Raw genomic sequence first — 24,703 nt, 5'->3', positions numbered from 1 at the left:
GGCTGTGGTTTGTAGTGGAGTGGTAAAGGCTTACATAGGGAGCCCAGGAATCAGAATGCAGTACCACACATGCATCTAAACAGTGATGCCCCTGACTGAGCACTGTGACTGAATGAGGCAGGAGGATTACAGGTTGTAGTCAAACTGGGCAAAGCTGAAGTTGGGGGCAAGCAGGGGGGGGAGGAGAGGGGCGATGATGGATATATGAAAATGTGTACTTGGAAGAACACAGTGCACTGAATTAGTTGGATTTTAAGAAGTTTTGAGCCAGGTGGTGGTGGCAGGCATCTTGGTGCTTGGGAGAGAGGCACAGCCAGGACTGTTACACAGAGAAACTCTGTCTCAAAAAACAAACAAACAGAAAACAAAAGAAAGCTTTGATTTTTAAGCCAGCATGGTAGTGCATGCCTTTAGTCCAGCCTGGTCTACAAAGTGAGTTCCAGGACAACCAGGGCTACACAAAGAAACCCTGTATCAAAAAACAAAAACAAAAAAGTTGTTTTTATTTTGATTGGGCTGTGGGGTTTTGTTGGTGTTTTTAGTTTTTCCAGACAGAATTTCTTTCTGTGTCCCTGAACTCGCTCTGTTGACCAGGATAACTGTGAACTCAGAGACCCACCTGCCTCTGCCTCTGCCTTTGCCTCCCGAGGGCTGGGACTAAAGGATGCGCCACCCCTGCCTGACCTAGCTGTTATAGAGTCACTCAGTAAGGAGTCTCTGACACTTGTGTGGCTGAGCTGCAGTTCTACCCTGATGTGCTTGTTCCCACAGCATAATGAACTCCTTGGTCATTGTTCTCTTCTTATCTGGAATGGTGGCTATGATTATGTTACGCACGCTGCATAAAGATATTGCCAGATATAACCAGATGGACTCTACGGTAAGTAGAAACATTTCATTTAGTCTTTAGACACCACAGAGATTTCAGATGCAGAATGTGAAATCTATGAAAAAATAAGAACTAAAAATTTTTCAAAGCAGAAAACCCATGAAGTATTTTCCAAACATACAAATAGAATGGATTGTTTGCTTGTTTGAACTGAGAGACACTTTTGTCAGTGAACAAAAATACTTGGCCACAAGCAGATCCACACTGAAGCAGCTTTTGTAGAGATAATTTAGCAGACTGCGGAAATGGAAACAGTTCAGAGAGATGAAGGAGGAGTTGACGAGGAGACTCTTCTGTAACAAGTCTCGACTGAGGGCTAGGGGATGTGGACATGGACAAGTAGACTCTGATGCAGTAGGTGTTCATCTGGGAAGAGACATAAGCAGTGTGGCCACACAGCAGGAGACAGCCACTGCTGAAACTGTCATAGAAATATAATATTGTCTCTTCAGTTAGAAAGTCCAAGTGTGGCTGTTCACAGTAAGGGATGTCATATTACAGCCTTGCTTGTTCACCGGGCTCTGCCCATGTTGGCGACTGAGAGAACAGGTGTTGTTCGGCTAGCCCGTGAAAATGCAGAGTGGAAGGCACTGTGACAGTGCCAGTCCTGCTTTCCAGTTATCAGTACTGGGCCCAGCATTTCACTTTCAGAATTAACTTGGGCACAACAGATTTTTAGTGTTTTATTTTCACAGAGTAGATATGTTATGCTTGCTTAGAAATTGTATAATTATAAGCAGTTAATAGGTGGTTGACTTTATAAATTATGGAATATTCACACAGTAGAATACTAAACATTAACAATGAGACAACTCTGAATATAGAGTAAAAACAAGCTTCAAATGGTATTAGAATAAAGAAGCAAAGTTGCAAGGTGTGTGTGTGTACACGTGTGTGTGTCTTGAGTTATGTAGCCCAGACTGGCTTTAAATTTGTGATCCTTATTCAGTTTCACTCTGCTAGGTTTTGAGGTCTGTGCTACCACACACTTTGTTTTTTTTTTTTGTTTGTTTTTTGGTTTTTTTGTTTTTACGAGACAGGGTTTCTCTGTATTGTTTTGGAGGCTGTCGGTCCAGCCCGGCCTCGAACTCACAGAGATCCGCCTGCCTCTGCCTCCTGAGTGCTGGGATTAAAGGCGTGCGCCAATTGCAGTTTTTTTAAAATGTGTTTCTTTTATATGCATTGGTGTTTTGCCGTGGATGTCAGGTCCCCTGGAACTTGAATTACAGACAGTTATGAGCTGCCATGTGGGTGCTTGGGATTGAACCTGGGTCTTTGGGAAGAGCAGTCAGTGCTCTTAACCACTGAGCGGTCTCTCCAGCCCCCACACTTAGTTTTCAAACGAAGCAGTCCTTTACTTAGCACTAGCTCAGCTGAACAGAGGTGCATGTACTTCTCAGACATTCACAAAGCAAAGAGATCTATAAACCCATTGCCTAGCGTCTGTCAGTGCTTGTTCAGGCACAATTGATCTATAGATTCTAACTCCTCCCCCCCCCATCCTGCAGTTTTTACAAAACCAATCCCAGGTAAAATGTAAGAGACCTTGTATGTTTAATAATACTTTATTCCTTATAATGTCCTGGAAGTATTAATACCAAAATGCATGTAAAGTATCTTGTACAAAAAGGACATACTTTGATCATTGCTGTTATCTTGAACTGGAATCATACCTACATATAATTTTTAAGACATTTTAAATTTCAGTTGATTTTTATTACAATAAAAAATAATGTGTTAGCAGGAAAAGATAAGGGTTTAAATGGGAATCTGTGAGAGGGGCTCAGGTGGACCTGGAGGACTGTCAGGAGGGACGGCTGAAGTAGCCAGTGGAGGCACACACATTCTAAAGGACTCGGTAGGAAGAAGAACGGTCTCTGAGAAACTGCTGAAGGTGTGGCTGTTTTTTGTCTTAGCAAAATAACTTTGAGTGTTACCTGGAGAATTATTTGCAGCAGGCTGAGACTGGAAATGCAGAGGCCAGTACAGAGGGTGTTACAGATCTCCCCGAGAGGAAAGGGGGGGCAGATACATCTAGAGGGTATTTAAGAGTTGGGTGGAACTGACTGATCAGTTAGCAATAGAGAACACAGAAGCCAGGGAAGGCCAGTGGGCGACCCCAGGTTTCTGGTCCAGCGGCTGAGTTGTTAAGAAGGGTCCCTGTCACTGCCGTGATGAGGATCAGCTAAATGGGAACAGGCCTGACGACCAGGAGAGGCGAGAAGTGTGGATACTGTGGGCGTTTAGTGACGTTGAAGTGACAGGAGGTTGCTGAGGTTTTTGGAAAGTGGAGGAGACTTGGGAGAGTAAGGATTCTGTACTTCTGTTGATCGTGTCTAGTAAAATAGCCCGGTAGAACTATTGACTCAGTACATGTGTATAAGACGATGCAGTTTGACCTGCAGTACAAGCAGCTGAGTGTACTCCCACAGTTGGGTAGGACTCACACTGTCTGTGAAGTCTCCATTTCAGTCCACTTCCATTGGCAATGCTGAGGATCTCACAGAAGGCCTTGTGTGTGGTGGGCAGTTTTCCGAGGACTTTAGTACATAATTTCCTTCAGAAACAATCCTAGGGAGCTATTTAAAATTCCATGCTCCCATTCTGTCTTCAAAACTGAAGTAATTAACCTAAGTCTGGAAAAATGTATATCAGCATATTCAGTGGTAAACAAAGTATCGCTATGTGACATGCTGAACTGAGTTCTTTGTTTTATAGGAGGATGCCCAGGAAGAGTTTGGCTGGAAACTAGTTCACGGGGATATATTCCGTCCTCCAAGAAAGGGGATGCTGCTGTCAGTCTTTCTAGGATCCGGGACACAGATTTTAATTATGACTTTTGTAACTCTGTGTAAGTTTTAATGAAGGTTAAAAAGAAAATGCTTTGTCTGGATACTATTTGGAAGTAGGTTTCCCTATGTGAACAGCTGTGCCAAGAGCCTTTTGACTTTGAGATTCTATGTGCTTGGGCTCTGAGCATCCCTGGGACAGGTTCAGTTCACCCAGAGGCTGATGGGGTGTCTCCTTCCCTCCATCTGGAGACATGATAGCCTGGAGCCAGCACCACTCCATCCAACTCCAGAGCAGTCAGCTAAGAATCCACGGATCTGTGCCATCTAGGATAGAAGAGAGAGGGAGCTAGGGTTGGGAAAGGAAGTTTTGTAGTGTTTTCTCAAAAATTTAGGAAGTAAGACTTCTTATTTTGGCAGTGTTCCATAACTACAGGGTATGCTTGAGCCAGCTGGGATCTTGAGAAATTTAATTGCAGAAAGTTTTACCGGTGAAATAGATCTCCTTTAGGGGGACTGGTCAGATGCAGGATGGCTCTGAGACAGCTCCCTGGGGTTGCATTAAGTCTGGTTTCTTTGCCTCCACTTTTCTGTAAGAGAGGCGGTTTATGAGTGTACTTTTTTGCATTATGTGTATATTTTTAAACCATGGTTTTGCTTGAGTCTAGCTACTGGTGAAAAGTAGCAAAAGTTGTTACTGAAAGAACCCACAGGCTGGGATGTGGTGGTGCATACATGCCTTTATTCCCAGTGAGAGGCAGAGGTAGGAGGATCTGTGTCAGGCCAGCCTGGTCTACAAAGTGAGTGCCAGTACAGCCAGAGTTACACAGAGAGACCCTGTCTCAGAAAACAAACAGAAACAAAAAAATCCACAGATGACCTTTTAAATGTTTTCTTGGGAGCATATGGTCTTGTTTGGCTACAGGTCAAATATGTAATAGTGTATGTAGTCTTTTGTCTAGCCTTACTCTTTTGAGACAAGATGTTATTTTGTATCCTGAATTGGCATGGAGCCTCCTCACAGTAGTGCCCTGCTCCTGCTCCCTAATGCTGGGGTGCAGTGTGAGGCACCATGAACAGTAGTCATTCTCTGTTAGTACTGTTATCGCGCTTGTTGTTGTTTGAGATCCCTCTGCCTCTGCCTCCTGAGTGCTGGGATTAAAGGTGTGCACATTTTTATAGTGGGAATAACTGTGTCATTTCTAAATGCCTGGCATCTGAGTAAGTTTTAAAGCCACAATTCACACCTTTAGGCTTTACACCCAGGTTGCTGGACTTATTTTGAAGACTAGTATTGTCTATTGTTATTTTAATGTAATAACAACTAGGGAGATAGCAGCTTTGGTAGATGGGCTAGGATTCTAAGAGTATTAGGCTGAAGCAGGAAGGCAGACCTGGAGAAGTCATAGAAAACCCGAGTAAGCCAGAGGCTAGCATGATGCCATCAGAGAACCAAGATGGGCTCAGCCCAGCCATGGCCTTGAGGATGTAGTTCTGCTCTAGCACTTGTCAGAAACTACCCATAGAGACTCCCTAGTGGGGCTGGCTTCATGTGGGGTCGTGTCCATGCAGTGTGTTAGTCCCTATAGCTGCATAGGCTGTGTGTTTTCCGTGAGGTTATATTTGTTTTCGTGTTCTACCATTTCACGATAAGGAAGCAGGGTAGTAACATTTAAACTTTTGATGGTTGCTTCTTAGTTTTTGCTTGTCTGGGATTCTTATCCCCTGCCAATCGAGGAGCCCTGATGACGTGTGCCGTGGTATTGTGGGTATTGCTAGGCACACCTGCCGGCTATGTTGCTGCCAGATTCTACAAATGTAAGTAAAGGCCATAGTAACTGCAACTGACTCTGCCACCATCGTGGGTCTGATGGGAATGAGGGAGTGTTCTGCCACCATCGTGGGTCTGACGGGTGGCGGTGGGGACACATAGGCAGCACCTGACCAGGTGTCACAGAGGTTTCTAGATAAGAGCCTGGAGCGTGTTTCTTTTCGCATGTTGTAGCTGTGTCTCTCACATGCTTTGACAGTAGCGTCAGCTGCTATGATGCTGCTTATCTGCTGTCCCTTCTCCCTCCCTTTAAAGCTCTAGCTTCTGGGGCTAAGTAAAACAACGTACCAGCTTAACGTTCATAAACTAAACAACTAAACAAAGATATCACTTTTGGGGGAGCCCAAAAAAAGTAACATTTGTTGTGTCATTAGTTTCTGTCTCTTTAGAAGTAAAGCAAAATTCAGAGAACAAAGGGTCAGGGCCACAGGTGTGGTTGGTGGCTTAGGATTTAGTTTGTCAAGGTCAAAGAATGTGACAGTTGCCCTGCTTAGGAAAGCTGAAACCCTGTCTTCAGCTCTCTGGGTTCTGCTGATAGTGAGAGTGTCCGAGATGAAACACTGCAGAGTTTTCCAGGTGACCATAACGTGGGGTGGGGGTTGGGAGATGTCAGGCTGAAGTGGAAGTATCAGCTAGACTTGATTCCCTGTGCGCCCTGCTATGTGTGCAGATGGGAGAGGTGGGGTTCAGGGTTACTCCCCAAGTTGTGTTCTTCCTCTTCTTGTACTCTTCACTGAAAGCATGTTATACATGTGAGATACCGTCAGAACCCTGCCGGTCATGCCAGCCTTATTTGTGGTCACAGAGGCTTTCTGTGAGTTCCTTACCTGGACCCTGCTCGTTTGTGCCTCTTTCTCTACTCACGTCACTCCTTCCTAGACCTCCACCCCTCCCCTCCCTGCTCAGGTCAGATGCTTCCTCAGTAGACAGTAACATTGCTCAGAGGTGCTGTCAGGTGGCCCCCGCAGAAGAAATCTTTGTTTGATAAAAAGATTTTTTTTAAAATTAGAGTAGTATCTTTCTGGGTGGTTGCTTGTGCTCTAAAAATGTTTTGAGGAGCTAGAGAGGTGACCTGGTGGTTAAGAGCATTTGTTGTTTTTGTAGAGGCCCTGAGTTCTGTTGCTAGCGCCCACATGGTGGCTCACAATATCTGTTACTCCAGTTCCAGGGATCCAACACCTGATCTCTTCTGTACCAGGCATGAACATAGTACACACACATACATGCTGGCAAGGCCCTCATCTACATAAATTTAAAAACAAGCTGTTTTGAAGTTTGGAGTTGTGTTTATTATTAAATTCAACAGCAAATCCACAGTCTACAGTAACTGAATTCATATCAAAAGTTTATAGTTATATTTATACTCACTTAATTTTATCATTTTCCTTTAAGGTAAGTAGTATGTACAATTGCTTATAAAAGGTATTAAAACTGCTTTCAATTCAGAACTCTTCATATCTGACTTTTAAAGTGGGAACAGAGGAAGAAATGTCACTTTTTACTCTGCACAGTTCATGATTTGATGTTTTTAAGGGGAAGGAAAAATTAGAGAGGTGCAAAGGCAAGTAAAAGTGGTCTGAGCAAATTCATTGTGTCAGAAAGCTGTGGCCCTTTCTCCAGGTTTCCTGGTGTCACACTCATCCTCTCCCGCCCAAAAAACCACAGTATTGGAGAGCCCTCGGTCGCCACACCTACTGTGGGGATTTAAATATGTTGCACGTTAGACTTGAGGGTTGTGGAACTGATTCTGAAACTGACCACAGATGAGCAAGAACCCTCCCTGTGTCATTTCCATACCCAGGCACATTCGTTTTCTTGGCACAGGGTTTCAGGGGGTTGTTTGCTGTGTGACATCAGTAAGTAAGACCAGATCTGGGTGGCCCAGCCTCTAACACTGCACTTGCCTGTGCAGTGTGGGGGGCATTTACTCACAGACATCATAGCATATGTGGGAAGGTCTTCCTGGAGAGCTGCTCATGCTGCCTGACAAACACTTGAGGTGTGAACACTTGCTTTGCTTTCAAGAAAAATCTGTGTTTATGCTTTTGTTTCCTTCCTTAGCCTTTGGGGGCGAGAAGTGGAAAACAAATGTTTTATTGACATCATTCCTTTGTCCTGGGTAAGTGAATTTTTCAGTAATTCTTAATGATCATCTCTTATTCCCCCAACCTTTTCAGTCCCTTATGTCTCTGAGTCAGGGATCTAAGAAAGCGTTTAAGTTTGAGGACGAGTAGCTTGAGTGTTTAGTGAACCTGTGCTAAGTGACACCATGCCCGTCTTACAGGAAGATGACCTTGAGATGCTAGAAACACTTGCTCCCCTGTAAGTGCGTATCGTGCATGAGGGAGAACAGGCTCCTCCCTTGACACAGAGTCTTTCTGCCTCTTAGGCTGCGGCAGTTGTTGACGTGTTGCCATATAAAGGTGCAGGAAAGCTTTGACCTGGTCACAGGGAGGGCTTCTCCCTGAATGGTTTTCCTGAGATGTAGTGCCAATATTTGGTATATCCCGTTATACAGAGTGACATGTCCATAGCTCAAACACCATAAATCAGAACGGCCTTGGCTTCGTGAGAGGTGCTTCTGTTGTCATCTAGTGTCCACCAGGTGGTGGCCGTGAACGCACAGCAGCGATGAGGAACACACAGCGTGGGCTCTAGCAGACAGGGCTGTGACTGGTAGGCCAGAAGCAGAGCAGCGTGGGAAGCAAATGCTCCCTCCCTTTTTGGCTGCCCTCTGGAGACCCATGTGCATCCCAGCTGTCTGTGCTCTCCCGGTCTGTGTGCTTTCCTCAGGTCATACTCACGGTGGCTTCTGCCTCCTCCCTGAGTGACCTGCTCACCAAGACCGTCCTGGCGGCGCCCTTCAGGGCCTGGCCTCCCAGCCAGACATCTCCTGTTACTCCCTTTGTTGTGTCCGTACATAGGACTGTTACTCCTAGAAATAACGCTTTACTCTCCCAGCTCCTGAGAGAGCTCCCCATGGGTGTCTTCCCTGCCACTGCATACTGCTTTACCATCCCCGCAAAAGGGCCATGAGAGAACAGCCTGCGCTCCTGTCCTCATTTGCTCTGCATACATTTGCAGTGTAAACTCATGCCATCAGTACTTTTTCCCATTGTTTTCCCGAAATTTATACTGGCATTCCTGTTTTCAAATCCGGGAATCATTGTCCCCGAGGCTGTTGCTGTCTTCCTTTCTAGGCCTACTCTAGTCATCTCTCACAGCTCTTCTTGGATTTATACTTTTTTTGAAGACTGGGTCTTGCCAGGCGATGGTGCACACCTTTAATCCCAGCACTTGGGAGGCAGAGGGAGGTTTATAACTGAGTTCAAGGCCAGCCTGGTCTACAGAGCTGCTTTCAGGACAGCCAGAGCTACACAAAGAAACCCTATCTCAAAAAAACTAAGGGGGTGGGGGAAACGGGCTCTTACTGACACTACTCAGAGCTGCTTTTCTATGCTGGGCATCGAACCTACACGAACCTACACCCTTATATATGCTTCGTATTGCATATGTAGGTTCCATCCCCAGTGTGAAAAAATAGTATAAAGTATGTATTTGTCATTAGCAGCCTTGTTGTAAATATACTTGGATGCTTTGAGCAGTGGCAGTGTCGTAGGCACAGTTACTGCTACTTGAGAACTATACTCAGAAGCCTTGGTGGCCATGTAACTGCACACACTTAGGCGTTTAAATTCAGTAAAAGCGTGAGGGGAAGCATGATGTTTAGTAAGGAATTAGAGGCTGTAGCAAAGAAATGATGCACAACGACTTTGCAGAAGACATGCGTCCCAAATGGACAGTGAGCAGGGCTCACCAGTGAGTGCAGACGTGACGCTGGAGCCAGTGAGCCCGGCTGCTTACTGCAGTTGTCCTGAAATACAAGCTACAACAGTTCCAACTGTGATGAAAATGTGTGCAAAGACAACTTTCATCAGCTGCTGGTTGGAATTTAAATTGGTCAACGCAGCCAAAAAAGCAATTTTGCAGTTTGTAGTAACCTTTTAAATTCTGTGGACCCAATGATTTAGAAATTCTGTCTTTGTATTTATTCTCTGTCCTAAGTTACTAATGTGACATGAGTCATGGGTTACTGTCCCTTCTGATTTTGTTTTTGACTGTTTGTCTTTCAGGATTGTGTTTGCTGACTTCTTTATAATGAATCTGATCCTCTGGGGAGAAGGCTCTTCGGCGGCCATTCCTTTCGGCACTCTGGTTGCCATCTTGGCCCTTTGGTTCTGCATTTCTGTGCCTCTGACGTTTATTGGTGCATACTTTGGCTTTAAGAAGAATGTAAGTTCAGCTGAGGAGACTGGTCCATTTTGCCTTAAAAGGCTCCATAAAATGTCCCAAGGTGTAAACTTACCCTTGAGATGTAGACTTCCAAGTTCATGAAGTAATGGTGTTAGAAATGCTGGGCTTCTGATTTTCCCACTCCACCCCCTGAGTGCTTAGAACACAGGCATGCCCAGTTCCTTGGGTTTTGTTTTTTGTTTGCATTATTTCCTCCTTATGTTCTTAAACCAGTGAATTTGGGGGCTGGGGTGATGAGGGTATTTTTGCCTACATCCCGGTATAAAATTGAAATTTCAGGACCAACTGATTTCTTTCAGTATATATGTAATTAAAATGAAAATCCAGAGTTTGCCTTATTAATACCATATGATCTTCTCTTATTTCTTACTTTGTGTAAACCCATTGGTCAGTAGATGACCACTAGAAAAAGCTTTGGCCTATTTAGAAGGCAGCCTTATACCTGGTAATGTCTGATTCATTGCTGCTTATTACATAATTCAATTTGATGACTTCTATAGGCTTTTAATGTCAAGTAGTATTAATATGGAAACTAAGAAGAAAGCAAAAAAAACTGTGCAGAGAGTATTTCAATAGCTACTTAATTATGAATCCTTTTTCTCCCCCCTTGAAGGCCATTGAACACCCAGTTCGAACCAATCAGATTCCTCGTCAGATTCCTGAACAGTCATTCTACACAAAGCCCTTGCCTGGCATCATCATGGGGGGGATTTTGCCCTTCGGCTGCATCTTTATACAGCTTTTCTTCATTCTGAATAGCATCTGGTAAGCCGAGGACAGAGTCCTCTTCTCATTGCCTTTGTGGTGGGGACTGCTGGTGCTTGTGGTTACAGATGTAAACGGCTCCAGTAACAAACCAGAAGGCTGTCTTTCCATGGGAAAGAGTAGAGTGGCAGTAACGGCTAACACTGACTGAAGGCTTGCGTTTCTTACCCTTGCTAATTCTTAGTAACTGCCAAGGCTCTGACCCCACTGAGTAACTGTCAGACCACGTTCTTAAGCAGTTGTACTGCTGCAGAGAGAAGCAGCCCAGAGCTTGTGGGAAGAGGCCCGATTCCATGACCTGGAAGTTCTGTGCGATCACACAGATCCTGCACTCAACTGTTCTTGTTCCCGTGGGAAAGTCTTTTTTGAAGTAGGGCTTTCCTATGTATTTCTGACTGGCCTGTAGACGAGGCTGGGCTTGAACTCATAGAGATTGTCTGCCTCTGTCTCCCAAAGGGTGAGATTAAAGGTATGTGCCCCATTTCCACGCCATGGAAAATTATTGTAATTTTGTGTCTCTATTGCAGTGTGTTTGAGTGGGGTAGTAGTGTTGTGATCACCTTTAATCATATGGACATATTCCACAGTTGTACCAAGATCTGAGGTAGTGTGAAATGGAATAGATTGGAGCTTTGTAAATGGTTAGAATATCTTTCCTTCCCAGTTGCTATAGTAGTTTTCCAAATTCTGAAACCTTATGTGCTAATGTGTTTTTTTTTTTTCCTATCTTGGCTGTGTCTTTTCATCATGTTTTTCTCAGACACTCCTGACTCACTAGTTAGATAAATAGGCTTCCCACATGTTTCTGAAGAGTGGTTTCAGAGTCTACCTGAACAGGACTCTAAAATCCGATGCCATCACCACCAGATCCTCCCTTGTCTCAGCCCTCCCCATCATCAAACCTGTGTAAAATTATCTTGCTTGATTTGTTGAGAAAAAAAAAAACCTCCCTAGTTCAAAACAGAATAAGCAATATGTCATTTATTGTGTCAGAATATTTATATCATTGTGTCCTGACATGTTTGATTACAGGTCACATCAGATGTATTACATGTTTGGCTTCCTGTTTCTGGTGTTTATCATTTTGGTTATTACATGTTCTGAAGCAACCATACTTCTTTGCTATTTCCACCTATGTGCAGAGGTACGTGTTAGTAGTATTTAATATTAATTTATAGGCAGTATTATAATTTTGGCATATTTCAGATTGAGTACTGTTGATAATTTTTTTACATACATGTTTATTATCAAAGAAATTAACCTCTATTCACAAATCAAAAGAGGCTTCTTTAGGATTGAATCAAGATCATATTCTTGTTTGTTGTATCTATTTAAAGATTGTTAATAGAGCTTTTTAGAATGTTAATTTCCCAAGATTATTATAGTGTACTAAATTTGACTTTTCTGACTTAAAAATTAAGATACTTCTGTGTTCTAAAAAATTGGTATGAAGGCGGTGGTGGCACACGCCTTTAATCCCAGCACTTGGGAGGCAGAGGCAGGTGGATCTCTGTGAGTTCGAGGCCAGACTGGACTGACAGCCTCCAAAACAACACAGAGAAACCCTGTCTCATAAAAAAAAAAAAAAAAAAAAAAAAAGAGTAAGAAGCTTGGGGGGGGGCTGGGGCAAAGACTCAGTGAAAAGAGACTCCTCCTGCAGAGGACCTGGGTTCAGTTCCTAGCACTCACATCAGGTGACTCCTGTTCTGAGGGACACTGTGCCCTCTTGTGGCCTCCTCAGGCACCTGCACACAGATGGTACACATTCAGACAGATGCATACACATTTCTAAGCTGGACGGTTGTGGCCCACTTCTTTAGAGGCAGAGCCAGGCAGATCTCTGAGTTCAAGGCCAGCCTGATCTACAAAGTGAATTCCACAACACCCAGAACTGTTACATAGAGAAACCATGTCTCAGAAATTTGTTTTTCTAAAAAAGATTAGTTGGAGTGGCAGAGTTAATTGAAAACTTTCAGTGATTACATTGCATTTAGTTGTAATTCATGTCAACACCACAACGATAGTATCATTGTGTCAGAGTTAGAATGATTGGTAAGGTTCTGGAGTGTCCAGCCTTTTGACAGTGCAGCATGATGTCATCTACAAAACTGATGGTCAAGAACCAAGTGTTTCCATCACTGGTCTTCTGCCTCTCTCGGTTTACAGTTTTGTGAAGGGCTGCATTGGCTGTTGTCCTCAGCTGCATGTAGCTCACAGCCACAAATTTGACCTGCCTGGCAGATCAGTAAATCCATTCTTCCAGAGTTTCTTCCTGAAAGATAATATCTGTTAAGCTGAGATTTTGTTATGTTTTTTATTTGTTCTTTTAAGTTTAACTCAAGTTTTGAAAGTTCAGAGATGACTGGCGCTTAGCATGTTTTGTGCAACTCTCTCCTCTTGTCTGATTCATAAGCATTGACTATCCATTTCCTTCTTCCCCTGACCCTGGCAACACTAGTCTGCTTTCTGTCTCTAAAAGAGAACATGACATGGCACACGTTGGTAATACCAGAACTCAGAGGTTGAGGCAGGAGGATCTCTGAGTTCAAGGCCAGACTGTTCTACAAAGCAAGTTCCAGGACAGCCAGGGCAACACAGAGAAACCATGTCTCAAACAAAATAAATCAAACAAATGACAAAACAGAAACTATTCTAGAGCCGGAGCGATGGCTCCACCAGATAAAGTCCCCGATGACTAGAGTCCCCGCAACACAGGTGAAGGTAGGAGGAGGAGAAAATCCACTCCACACAGTTGTCCTCTGGTCTCTGCACCACACATAACAATAGTAAGTAAATTATAAATCATAAACGCATAGCAAATGCTTTGTATTCCTTTTGTGAGTGAATAAATTTCCAGTGTGTCACATCTGTGTGTACATTGTGCAGTGTTTCCCACCTTTTAGTTGTTGTAAATAATGCTGCTGTAAACACCCACCAGTGGGTGTTTTTTGTTTGTTTGTTTGGTTGGTTTTTTTTTGGTGGGGGGGTTTCGAGACAGAGTTTCTCTGTATTGTTTTGGAGCCTGTCCTGGAACTCACTCTGTAGACCAGGCTGGTCTAGAACTCACAGTGATCCGCCTGTCTCTGCCTCCCGAGTGCTGGGATTAAAGGCGTGCGCCACCACCGCCCGGCCCGGTGGGTGTTTAATGTGCTTTAGTTCTGTTGGGAGCTCTTCTGATTGCTTTGTCATGTGCTCGTTCTTTACTTCAAGTCCTGAGGGCTGCGTTTCACGCCTCCACCAGCAGTGTGTGGGTTCCAGGTCTCTAAGTCTTCACCAGCTCTTACGGTCTTACTGTGGCTCCTTGGCATAGTTGTGTGGTGGGTACGCAGCGCTGTCTCTTTGATTTCTGTGTCGAGTGCCTGCTGGTGTTGCACATCTTCTCTTCAGTAGGGAACACTTTGCCTTTGGTAAATGGCTCTTCAGTTCTGCCCATTTTAAAATTGTCTTATATGTTCCTGGATAGTAAGCCCTTTTCAGATATTTCTTCAGTTCTTTGGTGTTTTTCATTTTCCTGATATTCTTCCCAGAGAGGCTTTTAGTTTCCCAGTTAACTTAGCTAATGTTTTTCTTATGTTGCTTTTGCTTTTTAATGTCATGACATTTCTTGACAGATGAAGAAACTTCTGTTTTCATTGAATGGTCTTGGGTGTAGCAACCTTACTGAAAATCAGTTGGCCATAGATGTATAAGTTCACATCTGGATTTTTCCATTCTGTTTTCATCATCTATAGGATGTTCTATGCCATACTGTTTTGACTATCATAGTAAGCTTTGAATATAGAAGGGTGAATCTTCCAGCTCTGTGTAGAATAGATACTATTTTTCCATTCAGAAATTTGTTTTTCCATCTGAAATTTGAAGACCAGCCTTTTTGTCACAGCAAAAGATTACTTTGAGTTTGTGTGTGTTGATGTTTGTGTATGAACTTACATTTGCAGGTGCTTGTCACATACCTAATTCTTGGACAGTGTCTTCTGTTGAGCCAGGAGCTCAGCACGTTGGCAGTATTAGCCAGTGAGCGCGGAGGACTAGAGCTCAAGCACCTGTGTTGTGCAGCCAGCACTGTGCTGTCTGAGCCCCAGATCTTTAAACTGTTGGCAGGGTATGCATTGACCCAGATTATTGTGGAGAATGTTAGCGTCTTGACTATTAAGTTTTCCAACTTACAGACACAAGTGTGTCCATCCACTGATTCAGGTTTTCTGTCATTTACGTCCTCATGTTTTATACTTTGGGGACATAAATGTTTCAAATCCTGTTTGAAAGGTATTTCTAGGTAATTTTGTGTTCTTTGTCCACTGTTGGCATATGAAACCTCACCTGGGCTGGAATGTAGCTCAGTGACATATAGTGCTTGCCTGGTCTGTGCAAGCTTCTGGACTGAGTTGTGGGCACCACACACAGGTGCATACCCATGCCCTTGCCTGGTTTTGTGTGGAGGCGGTAACGCTCCGAAACATTGATGAATTCTTCGATTGGCTATAGTAGGGTTTTGGTATATATGCTTTTGTTCCTTCCTGATCTTGTTTTACGTGTGTGCGCGTGTGCGTGCGTGTGTGTGTGTGTGTGTGTTTGTGTGTGTGTGTGTGTGTGTGTGTGTGGTGGTTTTGTTTTTTGCTTTTTGACATCTCATTATAACCTCGTCTGGCGTGTGTGTGCGTGCGCTTGTGTGCGTGCGTGCGTGTGTGTGTGTGTGTGTGTGTGTGTGTGTGTGTGTGTGTGTGTGTGTATGTGGTGGTGGTGGTTTTGTTTTTTGCTTTTTGACATCATCTCATTGTAACCTCGTCTGCCTGGATGCAGCATGTAGACTGGCTAGTCTTAGCCCCTGAGTGTTGAGATTATAGATAGACTCAGCTCTTAGTTTGCTTTTTAAAATAGTGTTTTTTTTCACTTATTCCCAAATTGTAGCAGAGATTATAAAGTTGTCTCTTTCTATATAAATCACTTTACATAAAGGGAGACTAGCTGACCTAACCACCTACCTTGTTGGAATTCTGTGAGTCATAATTGGAAGTAAATCTCAACCAGACCGTAATAGGAAATTGACTGAACTATAATAAAATGAATAATAATTTTGAACTGTCAAAGAGTTTTTGTACATTGATTTTCCTTCAGAATCATAAACTTTGAAATACAGTCTGATTCTTTGGTAGTCGTAAACTGTTGGATATTCTCTCATAAATTTTGTAGCCAGTTTCTAAGTAGCTGTACATCAAGCAGGAGTGCCTCTTAGCATCTTTAATGAGGTGGGCAGTACGCGAGGTCAGGGGCTGCAACTGCAGCTGTGGCAGAAATGGGGTCGGGGCTTCGCTCTGACTTTTAGTGCGTGTTGTTTAATCTTAGGACGTAAGTCTTCTCCTCGCTTGTGTCTCCGCCTAGGATTATCATTGGCAGTGGCGTTCCTTCCTCACCAGCGGCTTCACTGCAGTCTACTTCTTAATCTATGCCATACACTACTTCTTTTCGAAGCTGCAGATCACCGGGACAGCCAGTACAATCCTCTACTTCGGTTATACTATGATAATGGTTTTGATCTTCTTCCTTTTCACAGGTGAGTCATAAGTGATGGTTTTTGATGTGTTCTTAGTCAGTTTACTTCTCCTGTCTAAATGTTTCTGCTACTCACTGCCCCTACTTGAACCCTCAGCACAGCTCAGCACCATTTGGCACACCTGCTTCTAGCTGTGCCTCAGGAAAGTGGGGTCACACATCACACAGGTGTGACAGATTTAGATCCCAGGTCCTGGTCAACTGCGTGATGTCTAAAGCAGCAGTGTTTGTGCACTCTTGGACTTGGCTGTGTAGGAAGGGGATCTGTTTGAGGTGGTTTTTCCAGATGAGCTGACCTATGTGTGCTTCAGAATTCCAAACTGCCCCTGTTGTATTTAACACAAGAGAAATGACTGCCCTGTAGTCTCAGGAAAGGTTCTTCGAGTGTACATGTGCCCCGCAGGCCTACAGCGTGATGATGGGTCTTTGTGTCTTCACCACCTTTCCCAAGCCTGTCACCGAGCGCCTCCTCGGCTTATGTCCAGTGTGAGGGTGAATATTGGAACATTCATAACCTCCCTAGTCTGTTCCAAGTACTGTGTGTAGATTTGGAAAGCCTTTATTACTTTCTGTATATCACATTTAAAATGATGAAAACCAGGTGGGACATTAAACAGAAGCCTCTCACAGGGCCATATGGGTCCCTGTATGTGTGTCTGTACCCTACCTATTGGGCATTTCCCAGAGTTCCCAAGGAAAGAATATGCTTCCTCTTATGTCTTAAGTGGGTTTACAGTATTTACAAGGCTGTGGGAGTTTTACAGTGTCATAAAGACTGCTGTAGAACAGAGTCCGCGTTAGGTTCACAAGGTACAAGTGTAAGTTTACAAGCTTTTCTGCTGGAGAGCATTTCCATGTAGGAAGTAGCTATGCAAACTGAACATTGGCTGATTAATAGTAAAAATAAGTGATTCTTTGGTGTATAATTTAACCATTTATTAAAGATTAAACAGCTTTGCAAGGGCTAGAGATGGTTTTACGGTCAAGCATATGTTGCTCTTTTCCTGGCACCCACACCACAACTGTCTGCAAAGTAGGCCCTACTCATCTGTGTTCTGGGGTGCTATACGTGCCACACACAAACACGCGAGTAAAATATTAAGAGTGGAATCTCTAGAGGAGATTCACATATTAATGACATCGATGTGCTTGTTTGTCTAATGTGCTATACCCCAAAGATGTACTCATGTGACATGCTAGGAATACTGGTAACAGCATTAAAGATACACTCATGTGGCATGCTAGGAATACTGGTAACAGGGCATTAAAGTCTTTGCTTTTCACAGTGAAATAATTGCATTTCTGTAAGAACAAAACACTGTTACGTATGTTAAAAACATTGCAGTTCATGCATGTGCTGTAGCTGGGGTACTTCAGGCAGTGTTGGTTGGTGGTGTGTGGCGTGCGCATGCGATACTGCAGCGTGCTGTGTGTTTTGGAGCTGGGGTAGTTTGTGGTACAGCGCAGACAAGCACTGCTGTGACAGCTCGGATTCATTATGTATTTGATCTTGAATTAATTTTTACTCTTACACATTTGGAAACCTTTTACTGTTACCTACATTTAATTGCATTATCACATACAGTAGTGATTCTCAACCTTCCTAATGCTATAGCCCCTTAATACAGTTTCTCATGCTGTGGTGAACCCCCACACCAGGAAATTACTTTGTTGCTACATCATAACTATAATTTTGCTACTGTTATGAATCATAGCTTAAATATCTGATATGCAATCTCTAAGTGGCCATACAACCACAGCCTGCAGTTTAAGGAATTTTTGTTGTGGCTGGTGGGATGCCTCAAGGAGTAGAAGCACTTGCCACTCAAGCCTGAGTCTGACCCTCAGGACCCCTGGTAGAAGGAGAGAACTAGACCCAGAAGTTGGCCTCTGCTCCCAACACTAAACACACACACACAATCATCATAAAAGTAACTTGTAAGAAACTTTAATTTAGCCTGGTGGTGGTGGTGCACGCCTTAAATCCCAGCACTCGGGAGGCAGAAGCAGGTGGATCTCTGTGAGTTCAAGGCCAGCCTGGTCTACAAGAGCTAGTTCCAGGACAGCCTCAAAAGCCACAGAGAAACCCTGTCTCGAAAAACAAAACAAAAAAACACTTTGATTTAGAAGAATACCACTTGTCATATCACAGAAAATAGATTTGATTTTGGCCATACTTTGAGCTTTGAGCTTTGTTTTTGTTGTGCTGAAAGAATGGTCCCTGTAGCTCAAATTCTTCAGACTCTAGACAGATGAAGATAGCGGAGAATGAAGGCACGTGTTCACTATGTAACGGTCTGTTGGAGGCCTTCACTGTGATCAAGAAATGGATCTGGAGTGGGATGGTGGTGCACACCTAGAATCCCATCTAAGACCCACCTGGATGACTTAGTGAGGCCCTGTGTCAGAGGAAGAAAAAGGTGCGTGCGTGCGTGCGTAGCTCAGAGCACAGCTGAGTGGTGGAGGAGTGTTTGCCAGTGCCCGAGAGGCTGAGCTCAAGGCCTACTGCAACAACAACAAAAGCAGTGGGCTTAGGATGTCAGTTATTGTGCCATACACAGTGTGCAGTGTTGTGGACAGCCCGGTGCTGCGCAGAACCACACTATATGCAGAAACATCTAGATTCTCTTACTGCAACTCACTGAATACTGCTAATCCCTGGCATCCCATCCTGTTATCTTGTGAACCTGGCAAAAATAGTCACAATTCCAGTTTGTGATAAGAAATATCCTTACATAGTTTTCATTTTTTAATTCAGTGATGTATGTAAAAGGAAAAATAGCTGGGCAGTGGTGGCGTTCGGGAGGCAGAGGCAGGCGGATCTCTGTGAGTTCAAAGCCAGCCTGGTCTACAGAGCGAGTTCTAGGACAGACAGGACTGTTACAGTATAAGGAATTTAAGTGGTTTATATTCTTGAAGAGAAGCTCATGACCTGTGTTATATTCCTGACCACGGAATTGGAAGTTCTGTTCTGTTTAAAGGGCCCCATCATTTCACGTCTGCCTCTGGTGTAAACTAACGAACTTGTTTTGAAAGAGACTATTTTTTGTTTTCTAGGAACAATTGGCTTCTTTGCCTGCTTTTGGTTTGTCACCAAAATATACAGTGTGGTGAAAGTTGACTGAAGAAGCCCAGTGTGTCCAGTTAAAACAGAAATAAACTAAATCTTCATCAACAAAGACCTGTTTTGTGACTACCTTGAGTTTTCTCAGACTTATTGGCCTAGTAATCCTTAAGAAACAGCATACGTCTAAGTACACCTCTTCCCATGCGCCTGTACCCACAAGATGTATTTCAACACTAAAGCATTTGTATTGTGATTGGATTAAGTATGTATTCAGTTGTTCTCAGTGAAGGGCAAATTTAAATATTATGTGCATTTGTAAATACGATGGCTATAAACTTTTCAATACTTCTAATGGCAGATTAGAGGAGGCCATAATACTGAGGAGAGACTGGGCAGTTGATTGTAAATAGGATTTTCTAGGCTCGGTAGGTGGAAAGAATTATTTTTCTTTGAAGGAAATAACTTTTTATCATGGTAATTTTGAAGGATGATTCCTATGACATGTTCACTGGGGAAATGTGGCTTTTAAAATCTTGTATTGGTTGTAATTGTTCATATCTTCTTACTCTTCTGTGTTGACTTCATTATTCCCATGGTATCGGCCTTTTAAACTATGTGCCTCTGAGTCTTTGAATTTATAAATTTGTTACCTTAATAAATATTGTAAAAATGTCTTCATTGCATCATTCCCTGTGGCACATTAAGGAGATTCTAAGAATACAAATCTGTTGACCACAGATGTTTAAAGTGATTTACATACATACATACATACATACATTCATACATACATTTATATTTTAAATCTGGTGTCGTTGAATACTGTTAATACTTCTCAGTTTCCACCTGAGTGAAATTTTGGTCTTTGGGGTTTTGTCAAATCTGAATTTCCACTCTGAAAGAATGATAGATAAGATAGCCATGCCTGTCTGGTCAGACAAATGACACATTTAGAACTTCGTTGCAGGCCTTATGTTGTTACTATGTATACTCCTGGCTTGTTTTCCAAAGTATAGTATGTCTAATCAGCAGGATGCAGCGGCAGGCCTCTGTAACACCTACAGTTTGGAGGTGGAGGCAGGAGGATGATCCTGGCTTTGTAGTGACTCGGGGCCAGTCTGGATTACAGACTTCGTGCACACAGTGTGGGTTAGGCTCCAACCGTGTTCTGCACATTAGCAGTGGTTAGCAAGCCTTCATCCCCATGATTGCAGTGGCTTAATTTAATTTCACAAGTAATTCTTGTTCTAGATTAGGAAGTCACTAATACTTTTCTTACATACATCTGGCAAGTTTGAATCTGTTTATACAGAAAGCCAAGGTGGTTTTAGAGAAGTGAATCTGTGTCTGTAGATGTCTTCTGTATTGAGGCCTTATTGCTGGCTTCTTAAGAGAACACATCAGACATTGGCTTTAAACTTTCAGATAACTGTCACTCACGTAGCCACGCCGTACTGAAGAGATTGTGCACAGCAGCTGGGTGGGCCAGGTGAGCACTTGAATCCCAGCATGGGGAGGTGAGGCAGCAGGAACACTGGACACTAGGATAGCTAACCTGGGTTACATATCGAAACCCTGTCTCCTATCCAAACAGCCTGTTGGTTTCCAAGAGCCGTGAAGCTCTAGCGTATTAAAAGCTCTCAGTTACACGCTCTCCTTTGCTGTAACTGGTACCTTTAAGTAGGCTGGTTGACCAGACAGGAAGGGTCTATTCAGGCACCAGGTTGGTCTTAGTAGGGCAAAGTTTCTTTTAATTTTGCTGCAGTGAACAAGTCAGGATTCAACACAGCTAAACAGGCTGCTTTGGTCTGTCTTGGATGTTCTTAACAAACTAGCCACACTCCACACACACTCTCAAGGGGAGAAATGAAATCCAGGCTGGTATCCCCCGTCTAAGGTGCTTATGAGAGAAGACATCACCTTTATCCAGTTGAAACTCCTTAGTCTCAAAGTCGGAAATCCAAAACTATTGTCAGTGTTGTAAAAGTTGGGAGTGTCACTTAGTGGGAGAGTGCTTGCCTAACACACACGGAGGACCTAGTTTAGGTTCCTGGCACCACAACACACACACACACACAAATTAGGGTTTCAGGTTTTCAGATTGGGAATGTTTAGCCGGTAAAAGTATTACAAGAAAATTTGAAGGACAAGAGACGGCTCAGCAGTTAAAGGATCCAGGTTTGGTGCCGGGCACCCATGTCGGGAGGTCCACAAGCAACTGTAATTCCAGCTCCAGAGGATCCCACACCCTCCTCTGCCCTCCGAAGACACCTGCGCTCATGCTGTGGGGTTGTGGGCCATGGGAGCCCCTCAGAATGCAGGGGTTATCCGTGAGTCATCCTGCCTGCAAGCTTCTGGGAAGGGACCACGCATGTGTAGAGACCCGGCAGCAGCGGACTGAGGTACGCTCCTGCGGGATGCGTGCGCGATAACTCCCTCCCCCCCCCCGGTCATCTCTGAGCCTAGCCCGTTCTGCAAGCCTGCCCTGAGCACGGATGATTGCTGTCCTCTGCAGTCTGCCCTCCTGCCCAGCACCACAGGAAGCTTGCCCGCCTTGCAGGCTGTCTGGATGTCACCAGACTCTGCCTGTCCTTCCCACTCTCTTCTCTCGTGTTCAGTGCTTGTCCATGCAGTTTTTAAGTACGCCTGCTCTTCTACTTGGCTTGGGGGGAAAAAACAAAACAAAACAAAACAAAAAACAAGCAAAAAGTCCCCTGACCCACTTTGTTCTCTTTCCCCCCTTCCCTCTGCCATGTTCCATCCTTAACCCTCCGCCGGGGTGCTGCCAAGGTCTCCAGCGCCCCCTCAGCCTCAGCCGGCGGGGTACCAAGGTCCATGTTTTCCTTGGTCTTACGACTCTGTCCCAAGAGCATTCCTCTTCATTGGGACACTGCACAGAGGTGTGGCAGCCCTGCTGGTGTCCTGGCGGAGTGCACGGGATTAGCAGGCGACCGTGTTTGCCCGGTGGATGTTGGCGTCCTTCCTTTTACGCGTCTGTTCTACTCAACCAGTGCGTTTGGTTCAGCTTCACTCTTCGCCATTTCACCCGTCTCCCGCTGCAGCCACCAGCCTGCCGGACCCCCGGAAAGGTCCTCCTCGCAGTCCTCCAGCTCAGTCTGCAGGTAAGTGAACTTCATCCCCCAGACATCCCAGCTTCTCCACCGGCAGGCGGACTGTCCCCCTCGCCTGCTTCACCTGAGCCGGATCGTCAGGGCACCAGGACGCACACCTCTCTCTTCAGTTAGCCAACCGGGTCCGCGCGTCTAACCCCGGCTCCCAGTCTGGCCCTGTCCACCTCCGCCACTGGGGCCTGCGGGACACGACATCTGCAGCCAGCTGGCTAGTCACCTGTTCCTCAAGTGACGCCTGCCACAGAATGGGCACATGTACCCTGTGCAGCCGCTGACCTCTGTGACACCCCAGCCACACCAAAACTACGTGTGCTCTCGTAGGAAATTAGCAAAAGCCTTCTCTGTAGTGTAACAAGACACGGTTGAGTATTAACATTCTAAAACACGCAGAAGCATTTATGGACTTAAGCCACCTTCCAGCTTCAACCATGAGGATTTGTTCTGCTACACAGTTTACTCTAACGCACTAGGGTCGGTGACCAGAAGAGAGCCTAAAGGCATCTCACACACATCTGCTCGGGGTTCTGTGTGCCACGGGTCTCATGGTGCCCAAGGCACCCGGTGCCGCCGGTGTGGTGTGCGGAAGACCTTCCTGTGGTGAAATGTCCGTCATCTAATAAAGCCACTGAAACGGAGATCCTGTCTTCCCTGAGACTGGAAACTGAATCTCACATGAGACGTTTTTGCTATTTATACACCTCTCTAGTGCTGGGATTAAAAGCATGAGCTCTGTTACCCCTTTAGACTGTTTCATGCGCGTGTAGCCCTGGATGGCCTAAGACCCCAGATGCATCTGTCTCTGCCTCCTGAGCCCTGGAATTAAAGGTGTGTGCACCACTGCCCAGCTTCTATGGCTGGCTTTGCCTTCTGATCCTCAGTGGCTTCATTAGATCATAAATAAAATCGTCCCTTTGATCTGAGCACTGGTAGAGGGGAGAACTCTCAAGTGACCAGCTGCTTTGCTTTTCTGATCAAGCTGAACTCCAATATTTGTCTCAGGGTTATTACTCATGCTACACCTACCTGGACTACTAAAGTTCAAGGCAGCCAGAGTAACTTAGTAAGACTACCTCAAAAATTAAAGGTTAAAATGAAGCCTCGGGGCAAAACTAGAGTAGAGAACTCTGTGTGTATGACGTCCCAGGCTTAATTTTTTTTCTTATTTTTAATTTTCGGTGCATTGGTGTCTTGCCTGCATGTATATCAGTGTGAGGATGTTGAATCCCCTGGAACTAGAGTTACAGACAGTTGTGAGCTGCATTGTGGATGCTGGGAATTAAGCACAGCCACTGCTCTTAACCACTGAGCCATCTCTCCAGCCCCCCACCCCCTAGGGCAGGGGCTTTAAGTTCTAATGCCTTTCTCCAAAAGTCTCATTCTCAGATCTGGAAACAAACAAGCAACAGTTTTAACACAGGTCTGTTTTGTTTGGATGTATTAGTTGGGTAGGACTGCCATAATAGAATACCAGGGACTGGATGTTAAATGACAAAGTGACCTCAAAGAGTAGGGATTTCTTCCTCAGTGCTGGGACAGCGTCAGTGGGCTCGGTTCCCTCAGACAAGGTCAGGTGAATTCAGGGTGTGTGTCTGTAGATGGCTTGGTTCTTCCCTTGAGGCCCCTCTTGGTGTGGTCACCTTTCAGTTGACTTCCCGTGCTGAGGAGTCACACCCAGGGCCTCCAGCACGTTAAGCAAGTTCTCGGACACTAAGCTACACTCTAGCTCCTGGTGAGCACATTGACTTTTCTCTTAATGTGCACGCCTGGTGTGCCTGTCCAAATCCCCTCTTAGAAAGACTCCATTCTGACTAGATTGGTACCTGTGTGAAGTGAGTTGACCTTAATTATCTCCTTACAAGCCCTGTCTGAAAATATCCTCCCACTTGGTCTATGGGATTTAATGGTGCAGTGTAGACAATTAGGAGAGACTATATTTTCAGTCCGTCACAATACACTTCACTTTTAATTTTTATAGTGTTATGTCTAGGGGAACAATGTACAAATTCTCTCCCCTATTTAGATATAGTTATTCTGGGGGGGGGCACCTTTGTGCTGCATATGCTAGCTGTGAGGTCAAAGGACAGCCAGCCTCGGGGAGTTGGTTCTCTTCCTTACCGGGTGGAAACTGTGGATGGTTGTGAACCAGTCATTCAGATCAGCACACTCGGCAGCCAGCATCTTTACCCCTCTCTTTGGGTTTGTTTGGTTTTTTTTTTTTTTTGTTAGTTCGTTTGTTTTGTTTTGTTTTTTTGCCAGTGTCCTTTCAACACTCAAGTTAAAACTGTCACAGCAGACCCAGAGCCAGGTGTCACACAGCAGACCCTCCACTTGATCCAACCTCCCCCCCACCCCCCCATGACATCGCCCGAC

General features: G+C 44.5%; 1 protein-coding gene across 1 annotated transcript in view; it reads left to right on the top strand.

Annotated features, from left to right (window-relative positions):
• Tm9sf2 (transmembrane 9 superfamily member 2) overlaps positions 1 to 19,877 on the top strand; it is a 48,494-nt gene extending 28,617 nt beyond the window's left edge. Inside the window, exons 9-17 of the mRNA XM_005079430.4 lie at positions 772 to 880; positions 3,608 to 3,740; positions 5,377 to 5,496; positions 7,571 to 7,628; positions 9,643 to 9,802; positions 10,437 to 10,588; positions 11,621 to 11,732; positions 15,968 to 16,139; positions 19,196 to 19,877. Of these exons, the coding sequence (XP_005079487.1) occupies positions 772 to 880; positions 3,608 to 3,740; positions 5,377 to 5,496; positions 7,571 to 7,628; positions 9,643 to 9,802; positions 10,437 to 10,588; positions 11,621 to 11,732; positions 15,968 to 16,139; positions 19,196 to 19,263 (1,084 nt within the window). The 3' untranslated portion in view covers positions 19,264 to 19,877. The remainder of the gene's footprint in view (positions 1 to 771; positions 881 to 3,607; positions 3,741 to 5,376; positions 5,497 to 7,570; positions 7,629 to 9,642; positions 9,803 to 10,436; positions 10,589 to 11,620; positions 11,733 to 15,967; positions 16,140 to 19,195) is intronic.
• Positions 19,878 to 24,703: the final 4,826 nt, after the last annotated feature.

This window comes from Mesocricetus auratus, unplaced genomic scaffold, assembly GCF_017639785.1.
Source record: "Mesocricetus auratus isolate SY011 unplaced genomic scaffold, BCM_Maur_2.0 Super-Scaffold_2245, whole genome shotgun sequence".
Classification (NCBI taxonomy): Eukaryota; Metazoa; Chordata; class Mammalia; order Rodentia; family Cricetidae; genus Mesocricetus; species Mesocricetus auratus.
This window is presented reverse-complemented; position numbering and strand designations above follow the sequence as displayed.